At 37.5% G+C, this 19,412-nt stretch overlaps 1 protein-coding gene across 3 annotated transcripts in view; it reads right to left on the reverse strand.

Annotated features, from left to right (window-relative positions):
* Positions 1-354: 354 nt before the first annotated feature.
* LOC139143492 (oxytocin receptor-like) overlaps positions 355-19,412 on the reverse strand; it is a 105,932-nt gene continuing 86,874 nt past the window's right edge. For all 3 annotated transcript variants that reach the window (XM_070713854.1, XM_070713855.1, XM_070713856.1), the window contains exons 2-3: positions 2,566-3,750; positions 355-2,139 (exon numbers count right to left, since the gene is read on the reverse strand). In XM_070713854.1, coding sequence (XP_070569955.1) covers positions 1,679-2,139; positions 2,566-3,628 — 1,524 coding nt within the window. In that variant the 5' untranslated portion in view covers positions 3,629-3,750 and the 3' untranslated portion in view covers positions 355-1,678. The remainder of the gene's footprint in view (positions 2,140-2,565; positions 3,751-19,412) is intronic.

The raw sequence follows: 19,412 nt of genomic DNA on the forward strand, positions 1-19,412 counted from the left end.
CAGAGTGTACATTCCATCAGACCACATCGTGCATGGCTCGCATAATTTATTACTTTTTTCAGGTTTTGAAATCGATGTGCAGATTGCAGCATAATAAGTGACTTTGGCATATCTACAACTGAACCAAAGTCAAACAATATTTAAAGTATTAAAGCTGTAAGGTGGTGGTGACATAATACAACCTGTTAGTGACCATACCAACATCAGTGATAGATTCCAAAGATACCAAGGGAACCAACTTCATTACTCATTAATTAGGCATCACGATGGTGCCTTGAAACTGTTGTGGCCATTAGTTTATCAGTTTCAAAGATTTCAAATAAGGTGAACAGGTTCAAAAAATATAAACGCTGCTCAGAAGTGAACCAATTTTTTTATTAATATCAAATGTGAGACATGAATCAAGAAGAGACTTTCTGATGCACTACTATAGATACGATGCATGCTTTTATATCTTTTATTGTGATGAGCTAAACATTATGTTTACGTAACAGTAAAATTGAATAACCTCTAAAAACCGTTTTCTTACCTTGCCCTTCCCCTATACAAAAGCCGCCGTTCTTCTAATCGAACTTTGCACCAACTTTTAACAATACAATGAAATCAAAATGTGTGTCTAAGGTTTACTTTATGCCTCCTACCTTTGTGTTACAGACATCTGAAAGTGTTAGACAGGATAAAGCACCATCCGGAAAATTGTCGTGTCATAGAAAATGGTCTATACCCTTTCAGCAAAAGTCACAGACACACTTTGCAAAATTGATAACGCAGGTTCGACGGCAAAAACACTTCAATATTTGTACAAGGGATGCTAAAAATCATTTTAGAGGTTATTCATATTTGTTGTCACTTGATAAGTCATGTAAAACAGTGGTAACATAAAGGAAATAACATCATTTAGCAATATTTAGGCTTTCAGAAAATATATGATTTATAAGAGTGAATAGCCAAGTTGTTTGTGAAGGGAATTCATTGTTTAAATGGGTTTATATTTATACCGGGCGGACCCTTAACCATAACTGCGCTTGAATATTCAGTCACAAAAACGTCAAGTTAAAAGTCTTTGTTTATCATCACATGTAAGGGTTAAATACATGGCCGTAAAAGGCGTCAAAATGTTATGACAGTAAGAGTTGTTGAAAATGAAGATTCACATATAAGACGTTGTTAAAATTAAGCTATACAGGTGTGGCATAAAGATGTTTGCCTGTAGATACCGGCACACATCATCAGTCTACAATAATACTCGACTCAGATGAAAATGTAATGATATATGTTACCAGTATAATGACACTATACAAATAAATCGATAAATCCCTAAATATATTGAAATAAATCAAAGCACATACACTGTCACAAAAGCTGATATGAATGCTTAAGAGTTCACGTCCATTATGCGTAAATAATGTTTCATTACCTATTTTCGAAGTTTATTGGAAGTTTTATTCAAATGAAATTTGTAACAACTAATTTAAAATGTAACTTTCAGCTTTGAACAAACATCATTAATTATTCCCCGACGGATAGAATAGGTGGTAATGTATAAATTACAGATATTATACAGGAGGCAACCGATATTTTATACAAGCCTAATGTGACTTTCTCTTGAATTCTCATGAGGCAAGAAAACAAGTGTATTTACATCCAATTCAATATGTTAAAATTTGATGTTTGTGTTTCACACAGACGTGAACATTTCCACGCATTTACCATCGACTACCTTCTTCAGTCGATATGCTGGTGATGCTTTTGGTTCAGGTGTCGTTGGTGTGGTAGGCAGCGACGAGGAATCCTTTGCCCTTGATTGGGAGTCTGATGATGTGGACATGACCGGATGCGCGTCCCCGTCGTAGTTGTATGGGCCAGTGAAATTTACGCACGCCGTCCTGTGCATGAGCGACACTGCCGTCGTGCAGGACCCAGTTCTTGTCGCCGGCGTCTTGTAAAACCGTGCAGAGCCATAGCGATACTCTCGGTCGCTAGAATTCATGGTGCCAGACCGAAGAAAAAGGCTGATTCTGCGACCACAACACAATCTCTTCAGCTCATGGAGGAGGTTTCCGCTAAACGCCATGTAGATCCAGGGGTTTGTACAGCTATTCAACGTCGCCATTATTTGTAGAGTGACCACTACAGGCGCTTTGGAAGAAAGTAGATGAAAAAGTAACCAATTACTCGTAAATGTGTTTTATTCAAAATTGTTCCGTTTCATTTTTTTTTTTACTTTCATAGTAGGAAGTTTTTCCATAAACTAAAGCAAAGAGCATATTGACGTTTGCCTTCAATGAGAGCAAGCTTTTCAAGCACATAATAATATCATTAGAAATGGCAAAAATGTCTCTATTTTGGAGTAATTCTGTAATGCATTTACTGGAAATTGAAGAATACATGCTAATCTAATTGTTATTATTTTTGAATGATGATGGAATGAGATTAAAGGGCAATTTACGTAAACAGACATTTAAACAGCTACCTTTGATAATATCAGAACAATTAAGCTTTGGGAAAAAAATTGCTATTAAATAACTGTGTGGACAGCATTTGATGTGTTGTCATAATACGTACCTTCAATGTTAGGATTGGTATCCCATACCATCCAAAGCTGGACGGCAAAGAATGGAGTCCAACATAAGAAGTATACGATAACAATAACAAGTGTCATTTTGGCCATCTTGATCTTTGCTTTTGTGATCCCCCTTCCCGCATAATGTGTCCTGGGCATGATGTTTGCTCTAGCATTAGGCTTTAAGTCCCCGTTTCTTAGACTGTTTGAGTAGCTATGCGCGTGCCCGTTTGCGTAGGTAGGTCTTTGGGCTTTGTTCTCCCACTGCGATTTCAGCTGAGCGTTTCTCCACACCTCTCTCCATATCATTCCGTAGGCCCATGCTAGAATGATGGTCGGGAGAAAGTACACGAGGACGGCGACGCAAGTGATATAAATGCCTTGTCCCTTGACGAACCAAGATTGGGATTTGCAGTATGTGAAGTCAGGAGTTATATAGACAAGGTGAAAGATGAATATCTGGGGAATGCTGAAGACGAGAGACATCATCCACGCCGTTCCGATCATGATGCGCACGCGTGCCTGTGTTCCTTTCATTCCTGACATGGGATGGCAAATTGCCATGTATCTGTCCAGAGCTGTCATCACCAAGACGTACGTCGGTAAATACATGCCGACTACTTGCACATACTTCATCAGGCGGCAGACGAAATCCGGTGCCATGAACTCGAAGGTGATGTCCCAGATCAACTGAGGTAACACACCAAAGAAAATGCTAATGAGGTCAGCTATGCTGAGATGCATTATAAATACATGCATACGTGTCATCGTCCTGCGCTTTCGCCAGAGAGTCACCAGAACACACAGGTTTCCAATGAGTGCCAGAACAAATACAGTTATCTGTTCAAGGATCTCGATTTTTGCCAGCTTTTCATCTCGGGTTATCTTTTTCACCGCCGTTGAATTCGTGTCTTCTGCTATGTCAGACAGAGATATAGGCCATTCCGTGCTGGTACTGGTAGCATACGGGGAAATGACGGCTGTCTGGTTTTCAAACAGTTCGCTGTAATCACGCTGGTTTTCACCAAACAGACTAGCCGTTTCCAAAGCAATATAGTCCTCCATTGTAATGGCAAGTAGAATAAAGCAAACGAGCAACCTCAAGCTATTGATCGCGAAGTCTTGATAACTGGAAGTATCTCAAGTGCTCATAGCAGGACACAAATTTACAATCTCTTTTATAAGAGCTGTAAAGAAAAAAGAAAACAAATGATAAAGGTTTGTCATTGCAAAGAGAAGTATACGCCGGATAATTCGAAAATTACATTCAAACATAAAAATAAACGCGTACGCGTAAATATATGGCTATGAATACGGTAGAATCGCAGTGTCAGTTTCTTTGATTTGCTCCTAGCGACACGGAGAAAATGAAATGAAATATTTGTTCAAACTTGTGTTTATAAATGTAAAAATAGAAATGTAACTCATAAAAATAACAGAGCGTTGCACGTTGTAAACGTGGCAAGTACGCTTTCAAAATATATAAGAACAGCCGCTGTGTCAATTACAATATAACCATTCGTGACATTTTTAAGGTATCAGTTTGCTTTACTTCAAAAAGCAGGAAAACGAGATCGTTTTCTTGTGCATCAAATCTTTAACCGCACGTAATGCCAAGAACACCGTCCCAGTATTTCCATCAGGGTGGACATCAACTCCCGACCATATACACTTACGCTTTTAATAAACACAATTCAGAACGATATCTCCATGGGCGGACAAGTCTTAGTGTTCACCTTAAAATGGCACATTTACAAGTACTGACAAGGTATAAAAGTTAGGACCTCTTTGAGCTAAGAGATTGATGAGATTTAAAATGACAGCTGATTGACCAGTCGCTGAAATCATTGAAACACTCAATATGCCTCCTTTGGAACGTCCGAATTTTAACTGAGGTAACGCAGATTTTGCTTCGAAATATATTTATGCACCTACAAAGGATGTGACAGTTAACTCTCAATTGATGAGATACATTTTACTTGTCAATGCGGACACTTCGTAGATCCGAAGACATAGCATTTTCTTTTGGTATTTAATGTAGGGAAGGTGTTGATAAAATTGGTCTTTATTTTCATTTCCAAAACCTATGTCTTCTTGGTATACCTTAGCGGAAGTATAAAGGATACGTATACCATGGGGTATTTCTGCATGACATTCAAAATGGTGATAAACGAAATGATTAATAAGTGATGAATATTCACTACTAGGTTTACAAAAACAAAACTTATCACATGAAGCTTTCGTGACCTTAGAGCTGGTATCCTTTGTAAAGGATGGAAAAGCCTATATTCCATTTTTTCTTGTCGTTCACAGCTGACCGAGATTCGGATAGAGAAAGGGCCTTTAATTTTCCATACTTTTGAGGATTGTTTCCAAGGCTACCAGTAAAACGATATAGGTAATCTTACTTCGTGGCGATAGCAGAATAGCAAACCTTTGATCTATAGATGTCCATGTTCATTTTTCTATTACGCCGTCAAATATGAAATGCTCTCGTAGTGGCTATCGAAAGGTAATGCAGTGGTTACAGAAATGCAGAGGGTCTGAACTTTTGTCTGACGACAACATACGGGGGGGAACATTATAATTTGCCTAATTTGTGAATTTGGTCGCGAGGTTCTTTTACCACTTTTTTTACGTCATGTACATCGAAAGTCATCGAAAGTTGTTACAGTATTGTTCATGTACAATAGACCAAAAAAGTTAAAATAGAATTCATAATGTGTAGATTATATCATGAAATAGGAAAACTTTGATTCTATGCCACGTTAAACGGTACTCGACACAAACATACAAACAGAGATTAACACTTCACCACTGTTGACTAGTCGACTTTACTAGGCCGGTCATCGTTTCTTTCATTTTCATCTCTTTTCAAACTGCTGCTCCACTACTTTATGAATAATTTTAATCCTCCAAGCAAAGCTCAATCGGTCCATATGGTAAACTTTACTAACTGTGCAAAACAGTGAATTCTAGAAACGTTATCCTCGTTTTCTAGGTGTAAGGATTGTGCAGGTTGACAAACATTTTGTCGAATCGTCTGGTCATAATGTTCAGTCAGTTCACAAAAAAGTCGGCAATGTTTGTTCTTAAAGAGGTTCCTTTCGAAAATGAAAACAATAATAAGCTCAGTAGACACGATTATGTGCACCCAGGTTGGTGGATAGATAGATAGATAGATAGATAGATAGATAGATAGATAGATAGATAGATAGATAGATAGATAGATAGGTAGGTAGATAGACAGATAGAGATAGGTAGGTAAGTAGGTAGGGAGGTAGATAGATAGATACAGACAGATACCAGATACCAGACAGACAGACAGACAGACAGACAGAGACCGACAGGCAGAGACAGATAGACAGACACACAGACATAGATAGATAGATAGATAGATAGATAGATAGATAGATAGATAGATAGATACATAGATAAATAAATAGATAGATAGATAGATAGATAGATAGATAGATAGATAGATAGATAGATAGATAGATAGATAGATACATAGATAAATAAATAGATAGATAAATAGATAGATAGGTATATGAATGACTCCATAGCATATGTAAATTTCATCCACTGTCTATCACTGTAAAAACAAAGGCTAACGTTCGTTATTCTTGCCCTCAAAGTTTTGATAAAAAGTAGCATCAGACGAAATTGGCATGCGCAAAAAGTGCGAGAATAAACATTACGTACGAAAAAACAAACTAAACGTGCAGGAAAAGAAACAGTGTAACATATGTTTCCAGATTTCTTTGCAAAAAATCAGAATTACATTCACAAACGGCAGCTGACAGCTATGCTCTGATATCAATTCAATGTCGACATTACCAAACGGCTGACAAAGATGTCCTTTCAACTTTCTAAAAAATATACGACCGGGACACAGGGATTTTTATAGTTTAATCCAGTCAATTTTGGCACATGCGAAACAGGGAATTTCTTCCACTGTTGCCGATTTACGGGGTTACCTGGATCAATACTTCCATGCAATAGATTATTCTCGTCCTCAATTTGAGAAAGCTCCAGATTTGAGATCGACGCGCTTATGTAGCCACTCTTGTGTAAACCTTTCGAGCCAGGTGATTTTCAAAATTACAGCAAGTTTGCCACGAATTTCATGTTTACCGGATGTTACTTGATTTGAACCATAACAGACCTCACAAATTAGGCAAATATTTCAGTTGATACGCAATGCAATTAGAAAAAATGAGGATCACAGACATGTTGAATGTTTTACCGACTGACAACGAACATTGTCATGTGTGCTTTCGAACTTGAGCGATAACTGCCGAGATGAAAGTTGATCGATACGTTGAATGCTTAGTGTTAAATGCCCTCACTTACCGATTATTGATAGGTCTAATCGTCACCACAAAAGCGATGAACACCGGAAAAATCAAACAGAGTTTGACAAGCAGCACCTAGGTGACGAAGGATTAAAACGAATGTCCACCTTTCTGGGACTTAATAGATCTGGCTCCAATGGATGGATGTACAATATTAAGTACAAGGTGTCCCCACTGCGAGCAGGCCAACCTCGTCTCCCCTTACACATCCTGGTGCTTTGCCCGTCTATTGGCCAATCATAGCGGGCGATAGACCGCTGTTTGCATTTGAAGTTGCTGGATGTGCTCACTGCCGGATGCTTGAAAAGTTTGAGGCCATATGTCCCTCAAGTTGTAGCAATGTGACATTAACTTATTAATTCTGCGTCGTGGATTGTCTCTAAATTACTATTGACAGTTTAAAATACCAGTGTCACTAACGGCGGCCACAGAGGGAGATAACAACTTCAGTATCTAACAAGTTGAAATCAGAAACTGAAATTCAGTAAGGGATGTGTTAGCGCACGCCTGGATGTTTATCGAATGTTTAATAGCAACGAAAAATAACGCAACGCACTTTAATCTGTCGCTGATAACTACGTAACCATTTCAACGAATAAAAATTAGATTTTTGATTTGTTCAGATTGGGTACCGGCGATAAGAAAAACTCATCGATTGCAACCTCTTGAAGTGTACATGATGCTACTAAGAGGTCTGCATCGAACATACTAATCAACAACGCCGTGTGTAAGTACAAAAATTAATTTAAAAGCAAGGCATCTAGTATTGATTGATGGAAGCCAGCGTCCAATCTTATTGGACGGTTATTGGACATAATGCGTGACTTGTTTTCAATCAGAAGTTTGATTAGAGCTGATGCGCGATTGTTTCACATCGTGAAGTTTACGTTTCTTAACACTGGCATCGGGAAAGGGCAATCGCAGCTTGGTATCTTGTCCGAGACTGCAAAGGGAAAAGCTATTTCATTCGTATGTAATCTCCCGACTGAATTGAAGACGATTGCAATAGGGCGGACTACAAGAATGAAACACGCTCAGATGTAAATGAGGATGTTGCTTCAATACACTTTCGAATTTATTGTCACATTAATTTGCTAATAGCCGCATGGAATTCCTCCGTTGCAAATTGATAGGCTTGAAACTAAAGTTACCTTTTTCGATGCAAATATTTACCTTGTGCGTCAATCATGTAAGTCCATTGTAATAAAAATAGCTCTTTATTTCGTCATCCTTCGAGTCACAGACTGAGAGAGAGAGAGAGAGAGAGAGAGAGAGAGAGAGAGAGAGAGAGAGAGATTACGTCTAACTCTACCGTTCCCGCTTTCCGATAGCAAGCGTATTTCTTTCAGCCTAAATCTAGATCTTAACATACGAGCAATTTAGATCCGTGTTTAAACAATGTGGATACTTGATGTCGTCGACAGCCGCTGACAAGAGTGTTGCGTTTAGTGTGTAACATGAACACAAGTTTTCATTCAGAATCAAATTCTTTTGAATATGAACAGTCTCTTCACATCCTATGAAAGGAGCAAATCGAAAGATTGTTATATTTCATTGCCTTATATCATGACGGCTGTTTGCTCTTCTGTGGTGTCATTTCTTTATTCACTAGAGTCTCAATCGTACCAGCTTCAGGGGGTATGATATTTGACACTGTGTGTTCGGGGAAAATATGTAAAAATTGCAAGCTTCTATCGAAAAAACAGATGTTATCCCGCAAGACTTTAGAAGCGAGAAAAATTACGAAATTGATCTTTCTACATTCCTTTACCACGTGTATATATACGAATGTCAATATGTGTTACAATCACTTGGTAATTCCTTTGAGCTGGAGGCTAATGACAGAAATGTTTTATTTTATTGTGATCTTTCCAGGTCATGATAAGATTACGCCTCATTATACGCTTACGGCCAATATCAGTAATGGCTTTCATTTGGTTTATCATCAAAGTGATAGCGACTGACACATGTAACATTACAATACATTTCTAACAGTTTCAAATTCACATATTGCTTACAAGACGTCCTTTGGTAATGAGCAAAACATTCAGCTGAACCTTTGTGGAGCTTTTGTAACTCTATGAAGTTATCAGTCAGCAAGTTTACACATACATGGTTTGCTATGTGACTGCTCCGACAGTGACCCAGCGGCTATATTGCAGTGTAAAGTGGCCATAGAGGTAGGATTATCATTCCAGAGGATTACGATGATAAACGCCTCGGATTTGTATTGCACGGTCGAAATCGCGACGTCTTCAAACACGGATTATCATGTCATAGATTATTTCCCGATTGTGGTTATCCGGGCCAAAGTTCTTGCTACGTAATAACCTTTCGAGGAAGGAGGTTAGCAAAGGTCTAAAAGAAGTCTTGAACTTTAACAATCCCCGGGCTATTCACTTCACTTGTGAACTGAAAAATGTTTAAACCATAAACGACTGCGGATGCGTATTTGTTGAGCTTGAAGCAAATAAATGGAAGCTAACATTTATTTGTTCAATTTATGTGACTTGTTCCAAGACGTTGATAAATATTTTACTGCTTTTGAAGATGAAAATTACGTGATTGAAGGGTATCCTTAAAAAGATCCTTTACAAAATGCTCTGGTGTCAAAGACCGGCAGAATCTTAAAACAGCACTGACAGCAAATAGAAAAGGCGTAAACATACAGGCTATCAATATAATGCATGCACCGAACACGAACACAGGCCAACAGGGTAGCACTAAGTGAGTGAGCGAGTTAGTGAGCGAGTGACTTTGTCTTCAAATGCTCATGCAGCTCATACGTGCTCAGATCTAACTCATAAAACGTGACGGACGTCGGTGACCGAGAGGGTGACAATAAACGCCGAGCAGTATACAGCGGTGTGCAGCGTGCATATACTGTACATAGTCTCCCTCCTCAAAGTTACACCTCTTTTACATTAATCGCATGCAAGTTCAGATGCCGAGCCAACTGCTCGCAAGGCATGGAGAAAATAAATTCAAAAAAGAATCTTCCCATGATAAGGAGAAATGGTTGATTCAGATAACGGCCGTCAGTTTGTCGGCTTAGGCCAGAATGGAAGATTTTATCTTAAGCAGACATTATATACTGAGCACACGTTTATAAGGATTATTTGAGTGATTGCAAGTAAAAGTGCCCCTGTTCTATTAGAACTTTAATATAAGGAACTTAATTGCATGAACGGCTTATCCGTGAGATTACTTTAAATCCTGACATAAATGTAGCCACCGAGTAACGAGCACAATCATGTAACACATGGAAATAAGTGTATACACCACTCAAAAAATAGATTACAACTACACGATAATTACACATTTCGTTCTTGATTGACCATAAGCCAATAAAACGTTACTTTTGCGACACCGAGCCACCGACCATAAAATCCCAGATACCCTACTGGAATAAATGAATCATCATTGTAACGGTTAAGGTAGATAATGCATTTGATTTATAATTTGCTACGACCATATATTACTGTTCTATTTATTCTGTGCAATAAAAACAGAAGAGTTTGAGCCACATTTCAGTGTTGCAAGCCTTTGTACGCGCAACAAGACCTACAAGTGTATAATGTCCTTGCTTGTAATAAAACTGGCCATTTGTTAACGTTAATTGGCGACAGTTCCCAAATATTATTTTCTCTGATTGTTCCCAGCTCAGGCTTTTGCTAAAATAATTCGAATTCGTCATTTCAATAAGAGCTGGAATGAATGTGCTCGCTTTGAGTTGAGGAACAGAAATAAATGAGTGGTTTCTTTGCGAAATACTTTTAGGATTTAAGGCTAACAAATGTTGAGCTCAGATTTTCTAATGATTTATGCATGAAGATTACTCACTTGTAAACAAAGCTTTCAACAACTATTTTAACGAACGTTTTGCCAAGTTAGCATTATGCCGTTGACCAGCAGTATCGTGAAACATCTTTTTAGTCCAGACATCAAACGCTACACTAAGACTTCTAAATGTTATTTTTCTGTACTAGTTGTAGAATTGTATCATTTTAGGGATGTTTTTCATGTCCGGCTCTTTAGATCTCATTTTATCATCACGTCAAAGGCATAAAAATAAATCGGAATGCTTCTTCTGTATCGATAGGAATTGATAAGGAATCCTAGTGTTTCCCATGCAGGACTTAAGTTTTGTTAAGAAACAACGGTCAAACTTTGAAATTATACAAGTTACCCTTATGACAAGAAAAAACAAAATGACCAAAAAACTAGGAACGTAGCGGAAAGTTATAATACATGGTATTAATAGCAGATTATTTGCATGCACCTCAAAAGACAAATGTAGCTCAATACAGCAAGTCTACCAACATTCAGGTTCAAATGGTAACTGTTACCACAGCTGTGTGGAATTTTTTGGCTTATTATTGAGTTCAAAGATGATCATGGAAGACACACTGCATGAAAACCCAATAATACTTACTTTATTTGCATGGATTATTGCCTATATTTTAGCTGAAGAGAGTATATACAGATGAATACAGTGAAGAATCCATTGCTTGTATTCAGCAAGCCTATATTCACGTGGATTCATATGTATTATTCTATAATACAGTCAACTCATTAGTGTAAATATATTTTGTATTATTGCGTTTTGATGCAGTGACAGATTTGGCGATATGTTCGATGTTCCCTGTGTACTCTGAGTAAGGGTTCTAGACATTCGACTGTGTCATGAGGATGCATTAAAAAGACAAGTTTCAACAGCTCGTTCGGTAATTGTGAACTGAGTGTAACTAAGTCGATTATAGGAGAACTATGGCAGTACCCTGACACACCACTTCATTGACAGCACGCATGTCACAAAAAGGATACTATACCTCGAGTAACCTCCTGTCATGCAGTTGGTATTTTGTAACAACAGCTTTGAGTATAATCTAAAATGGACGACAGATGGCTTTCTAGCACCGGGGCTCATTGTGTTATCAATATCCACCAGAGAACTACTTTATCGTGATTGTGGTCGAGTGGCATCACATTTGAAGTGCCATTATCTTGGTTGATATTAAATGATCCTTTAAGAGGGACAACCGATATATTGTGTTTAACACTATTATTCAACTTGACAGATCGCGATCGTCTACAATTCTTAGGCTTGGAATGATTCTTCAATCGAGCTTGTTACCTGACAATTTGGACATTAAAGTATATAAACTCGTGTAAAGCATTTTACATACTCGCAGTCCGTCAACAACTTTACGAAAGAGTTGTTTCGATGAACGGTAATCTCTTGTAGGTACAAATAAACCTGGTGTCATATTTTCTCGAAATCATTTAACAAAGATTGTTGATATTGTTGCAAAAAAGCATAAGGTTAATTTTGAGGTTGTCTATGTTTACCATCTTGTTTGGTGAAATTTACAATAGCATTTTCTGTTTCAAATAATCTTCATGTAGTATGCACCCCGAAAGTGAAAGACTTAAACTTTTGCTCAAAATTTCCTCAAGGGATATTTTAATCATTCTGTTTCAAAATCATGAGTAAAAATCGGGGTGACCGTGCAAATTTTGGTACTAGAGATACTAATTACCCAAGGTCTATCGAAAGTTGAAAATCATATTGGCCGCCATCCCTGTGTTAACTCTATGGAGTAAAAAAGTCGATTTTCGAAAAAACTAAGCCAGTGAAAAGTTTTCCTGCAACAAGAGCTTTAAAATGAACCCCAGCAAGTGGTAGATCAGAAAAGAATCGTAAAAGTTTGAGAGTCTGAATATCTGTCCCCGGAGTGCGTTCTACCCTAAGAGAACAAAAACAACTCTCAAATTTAGGGCATTGTTAACAAATTTAAGCTGATCAATAAAAAAAACTAATCATTCGGTAGCCATGTGATCCATTTGTTTTGATAGCAACGCGTACCAACTGTTGAACCATCAATTTTTTTCATAAAGCATATCACCATTTCTGAAGTAAAAATTTAAAAATGCCAAGTATGATTATTTGATATAGAATGTCCAAAATTGATACTTTCTCGATATTTTCTTCCTTTCACATTAGTGGTGAGAATTCTTCCTTTTAATATTTTTCTTTTGTGTGAACGATTAAATTTCAAAATTCAAGTGTTGGTCAAATATTAAAATGAAAATGACACTTTCAAAGAGCGAAAGCTTGAAAAGTTGGAGTAGCTGAGACTACGTTTTCACTAAGACTGTCTCTGCCTCCATATTAAAATCTCGTGACGGAAGTGGCTTTTTTATCCCCCGAATTATACATGTACACAATTGCCATGCCAGTATATGCTGTATAGCCTCTACTCCTTAACTCAATAACGAATTCCGTGATCCTTCATAATCAACGTCGAAATCGGACCCTTATATCCGAGACATTGATGAGACGGAAACCACAATGGTATAATCACAACTTCACGCCTTTAGATCCTTCGAGTCCCTTACGACCACATCACAGCTCAGTAAATCGGTTGAAAGAAACATAGTTTATAGAATCTGTCTGAGAGCGCAATTCGCGGAAGATCACCGCTGTGGTTGTAGTGTCTATGGAGAACAATAATAAAGGTTTAAAACGAGGATTTGAATAACTGTACTGTAGTAAGACAATTTTTGTTGTTATATCATTCAAGGCCTTGACTTTGAGTGTTCCCATTCTTTACCATACTACATTTACATTATGTTCGACCAGGTTAAAACCATGAGATTGGAATAGATCGAAGCCTCCCATATGTATGTGTTATCATCAAAACCTAGAAGGGGGTGGTTGCTCGCACAGTCATTTATATAAACACAGCACAATATTTTAAAGCCAATACTGATAACGATTTCTAATAATCTCATTGCCAATTTTTGCTGCTAGCTGAACGACAAGAAGTACCTTATTTTAAAGAGACAGATAAAAATAAGAGTAATATATTGGAACCGATCAAGCAAAATCAATCCATCTTTGCCAATCTCGTCGGCCTAAAGCGGCCCATTTCCTTTATAGTGATTGCCCTATAGGGAGGCAATGAAGTTGCCTATCAGAAATGGAAGCATGCGTAAGACACCGTATATAGTAGAATCAATGTTATGGATTTCAACTGGAACAGAAACCAAGTTCTGGCTCACAGATGACATCATTACTGTACATAAAGTTACACGAATTTTGGCTGACGAGTTGTGTATTACAATGATATGAGTCAAATAATGCCTACAACTACACAAATCAACAAAGCTATGTCAGTCTATTGATATTTATATCCCTTCATTCTTTTCCCACATTTCGGTTATCTGTCGTGTCTTTTAAATCACAAGTTCGAACCGAGAAAAGGTTCGGTGTCCTCAAAAAAGGAGCAGGAGTGAAGACATTTGTGAATATCATGATATGACCCTTTGAAATATTATCCTAAATGTACTCTCTAGTTGCTATGGTGATTACTCCTCCGTCTAACAGGTTGTAATTTCATGGTGCTTGGCACTGAAGATGCAGTTGTGCCTCAACTTTTCAGAAGTGCCATCTGCAATTTTGTTGTCGCGAGTAACAGGAGATATACAATAAAATACAACTGATTTAATGTTGAAATAGATCCAAAATTCCGCATAAATACTGCCCTGAGCATTCGATTGCACTGGTTGAATAAGAATTAATCAATTACCTCATCACGCTTTAAATTATGAAATTTTACTAGTCTCAGAGGCGCCACCTTTCTGTTTACTCTATTTATCTTGGCTGAAAATGATATACCGAATTGCATTGCTTCAATTCCCCGTGACGTTATCTTCATAGAAACCAATGACCGGCCTCGAAGCGTTTCTATTTGAACACACTGATTCTCCTTCTGATAAATGGGTTATTAGGCCGACGAGTACAATTGAGGTTCACGTGAAGTGGTCAATTAATGGGAGATCTACTCCGTTTCTCTGTCTACGTTCCCTAGTTTCCAAATCTCGTTTTACAGACAGTTCCATATCTCTGAGGTGATGACGCATTTTTACGACGACAAAGTGAGACACAGAAACGACAGTGCTAATTTATCTATCCGTTGACGTGAATTGTCGTCAAGAATTATGTTTTTTGAAATCTATTTCCAGCCAAATTATTCACAGACGCAAGGAAAATGGTAGTTGTTTTTAAAAAGTAACTGAAGGCAGGAAACTGCTCGGGGACAGATATTCGGGATCTCAATTTTTTACAATTCTTTTTTGATATACCACTTGTAGGGGTTTATTTTAAAGCCCTTGGTGTAGAAAACTTTTCACTGACTTAGTTCTTAGAAATTCCAAAATTATATTTCTCTACAAAGTTAACACAGGGATGGCGGCCATTTTGAATTTTAAATATCGTAATTGGGTTCTTTGTTTCTCTAGTACCAAAATTTGCAAGATGACCCCAATTTTTATTCTGATTTTGAAAAAGAATGGTTGTAAGATTGAGCGAGGGTTAAGTCGCTTTCACTTTTGAAGCGCATACTACCTTAACAAGATCAATTTACAGTTGCTCTCATATCGACAAGAAAAGCTACTGCCTGCTTCTGGAAACGTTGAACTTCTGCTAAAAAACGACCAGAAACTTGCTTGTCTCACGTTACAATCCAAAACTGTGGAATCTGAAAAACATGCATTTAAGTTTAAGTCATTCTGTTCCCAGCGAGCTGCCTCTTTCGGTCGACCACTGCAACGAATTCCACCAATAGAAAGTTAAAGGCGCACAGTCAAATTCTTTTTTCCTCGGGGCATTAAGTAGTAGCCAATGTAACTATCGGCCATGAAATGTGAAATCACTTGAGTACATTTGAGAAATCTAACTCGTTGCCTACCTTCCACTTTGAAGCCCTGAAGAGCTCATGCGCAGGACTGTACATATTACACAGGACAGCGTAGAGGTTACTCTGCACATAAATCATCAGTTTCCCGCTTTTTCGACACACAAGTTGTGTTCTAGTGAGACAAGGGGCGCGCACCTATAAAATATCAGTTTCTGAAAGCAGTTTCCTTTTATCGGGGGAGGGACGTGCTCGATGCAAACAGTGCTCTACAGTGACGTAAATCATTTCTATAATTCAAATGTCTGTTAGACGAGTCTCATATTCTACAACGATAAATAGACGTACACATGCAGATAGAACATTTGTCTTCAAGTTTTCTCCAACTCTTTATTTGGTGTTGTTTTTTGATGTGATCATTATATGTATGTATCTATAGCTATCTGTCTATCTATCTATCTATCTATCTATCAATCTATCTATCTGTATATATATATATATATATATATATATATATATATATATATATATATATATATATATATATATATATATATATATATATATATATATATATATATATATATAAGCACATAGAATTTTCTTGAGGAAGACAAACCGCTTACTGAATAGTAGTATTTTGACGATGATTGCTTTGCTTCACATGTTTGGGTTTTCTGAGAATATTGACAAGAGCATAGTTGTTTGTTTGATATCCCGCAGATTATGAGTTTTATTTCCTACAGATTTCATCAAGATTCTACCTACAACATCTAAATTTCAAGCAAATGGTGTTGCTGCAGGTTGAAAAGACATCACAAGTCGTAATTTGCAAAGTTCCCATTTTCACTTCTATCAAAAGCCTTTCTTGGATTGTGGTTATTTTAAGAAACACCGATTGCTGCACATCAACTCCTTCCAATCCACAAGGCTGATAATTAAATTATGACGTTTTCGACTGCAAGATCCTGGACGCGTTGCCATGGTTATAAGTGTGCGCTGTCACAGTCGTTTTTGCCGTTTATTCAGCCATAACAGCTTATACATGTACTACTCTCATTTGCCACACACCAGTTGCCCACTGTATTTATTTTTATCTCGACTTCTTGATATTCAGAGAGCAAACGCACCGTTGTTAATGGACCGTTAAACGTTTTACTGTATGTTATTACAGATATAATGACAGTTTTAAAATAATTATTACGCCAATAAATCGAAAAGACTGCGTCAAGAATCCATCAAGTCAGTTCGAAAACTACCTTGAACAGTATTCTTGAATTAGTGAATAGAAAATGATCCATTTAGTTTATGCCTAAGCAGTATAGAGCGTCGACGCTTTGTCGCCAAAAATAACTGACAATAATGCAGAAAAATGAATTCGTTAGTTTAAGGAGGTAATGCCGAATTGACCGAATTTTATTCCAAAAATGTAATATTATTACACACAACAGAACAAATATTGCAATTTTCAGAGTGTAAAACTGTTTCATGCAAATAAAATGATTGTTGTTCAATAACTATTTTCTGAGAAAAAATGTGTTTTTTTTCGCCACATTGTGCGATTCCGCTAGTTTTGCTCAGATAAAATGAAATGCAAAGTTCCAACGATAGAAAGACAATAAGTGAATTCAGTCGACAAAGTTTGACCTGTCATGTTGTTCGGTGACAAACTAAAATGACAATTCATTTGCAACAAAGGGGTTGTAAGCAGAAACATGTAAAAATATTGTTTACACAACAACCCAAATCTATCATTCGTACGTCAAAGTGTAATCATTACAAATCTAAGAAATACTTCTATTGTAACAAGGCCAAATAGATCTTGAAGAAAAAACACATATTTTTTACTTAACAATTGATAAAAGTTATAGGAGTGTAAACACGAATTATTTTTGACAGTAAGAGTGTGAAAAGAACATGAGATGTTCAAATAATGGTACGAAGTAAAAATTTCAACGCTAAAGGAGATTAAATGTTGGTTCCTTACTTTGCCATTACTGTTACGTATTGTAAATTAACTCAGTATTTCTTGCACAAAAATTATCACGATAGCTTAAATTTCACTTGCTCCCAGTGTTTTCTTACATTTATCGGTTGTCTTCAGTGTATAAGGGAGAAGCAGACTTCGCTCATACATTACTTATCACCAAGCAATAAACATCAGCTTCGTTGCAACATATAGGCGGGGGATTTCAACACTTGATGAAAGATATTGCGAATTAATAAAGTGGAGAAAGCAGCAGAGATGAAACAGATAAAGGCTGGAATGTTCAGGGTATGACGTCATCTCAATGGTCAGTAGCATATTGACGGTAGAGTGATTTCTGATAACGTTTTGATAAGAGAAAACTATTAATGCTGATTTGCATCGCCATGATGTTTCTAGATCTTGCTATCTTTTCATGAGATATTTATCTGACTGTCAGATATAGGAGCCAATATCATTTCCGTTTAACTACTGCACTTCTCTTAAACGGTGCTATAGACAGTTAGTTATGGGTCTCACACAGTCGGATTTTTGGAATTGAAAATGACAATTCTGATGACAAAAATATCTTAGGTAGTGCATAATATCAAGAACAAAAGTCACATTGTCATATGCCTTTTAAAATCTTTAAAATCTTTTGCGACGTCTCGCTTTATTGAACTTCTCGTCTGCTGTCCTACAACTCGTGAGTACAATCCTTGCTGTCCGAAGTGGGACGCTTTCGACAGCATTATTTTGACAATCTATTTATGATATCACCTGCTCATGATAACTTGGTAAAACTCACGCAGATGTTTGCTAAAAGTCATTAAACACCTTCTGATTTGCTCTACTGGATAATGGAGAGACACTATAAACGTATACAAGGGCCACTAGGAGATGGAAATGAAGTAAAGAATATGCAGTGACTTCAAGGTGCTAACAGGATAGGATTTTACGACAGACGATTCCGTAGCTCGGGGGCTAATGCATAGTGATGAGCGGTGCAAATGGTCAAAGGAGATAATGTCTTTCGATACGAGAAAAGTCATTAAGGGTCACAGGTTTAGTGGCTAGGTGCATCCCTGGAGTAAAACACCGAGTTGCTTTCGACAATTGTTGCAAACACTTGAGAAGAGTCTAGGGATTTGCCTTTCTTGATTTCAAGACAATGTCCTGGGAGTCAGGGTCGCCGGATAGGCACGAATAGTGACCGATGGCACGTTTCAGTTTGAACCCGAAAAAGTGCACGAAAAAATAATGCGCAAAATTATGAGGTTGGAATGACAATGTGGCGGCACATCAAATGGGTACGGACTTATCACACTTTCACCTGTCTAACGGTCGTAAGGTAGTCGTATTCTTAGAGGGCGTTGTATGTGGAGACGGAAAACTAAACACACAAATATCAACTATCTTGCGTTAAATACAGTGACAGTATCGTATTTGAGTCGCTTATGTCAGTGATTTCTCCCGGAAAACACCGTTATTGCCAAATATGAAAGACAGTACCCTCATCCACCCACACACTCTCACAAAGTTGAATTAGCTATCAAAACCTTTCATTCGACACTTCGACGCTTTGGTTTTGGTGTTAAGACAGACTATCAAGACCTGAGAGGAAACATCCGATGTTCAATACGTCACAAACATACAAATTCGGATAAAAAAGATGCCGAAATGCATGCCTTACTGCATTTCGCTTTCGATGGCATTGCAAATCGAAAAGAAATTCAGAACGATTTTTCCTCCTAGAAAAATCCTAGACTTATAATGAATTATCGACAGCAGGAGAAATGGGATTGAAATTAAACAGCACTATC

This window comes from Ptychodera flava, chromosome 11, assembly GCF_041260155.1.
Source record: "Ptychodera flava strain L36383 chromosome 11, AS_Pfla_20210202, whole genome shotgun sequence".
Classification (NCBI taxonomy): domain Eukaryota; kingdom Metazoa; phylum Hemichordata; class Enteropneusta; family Ptychoderidae; genus Ptychodera; species Ptychodera flava.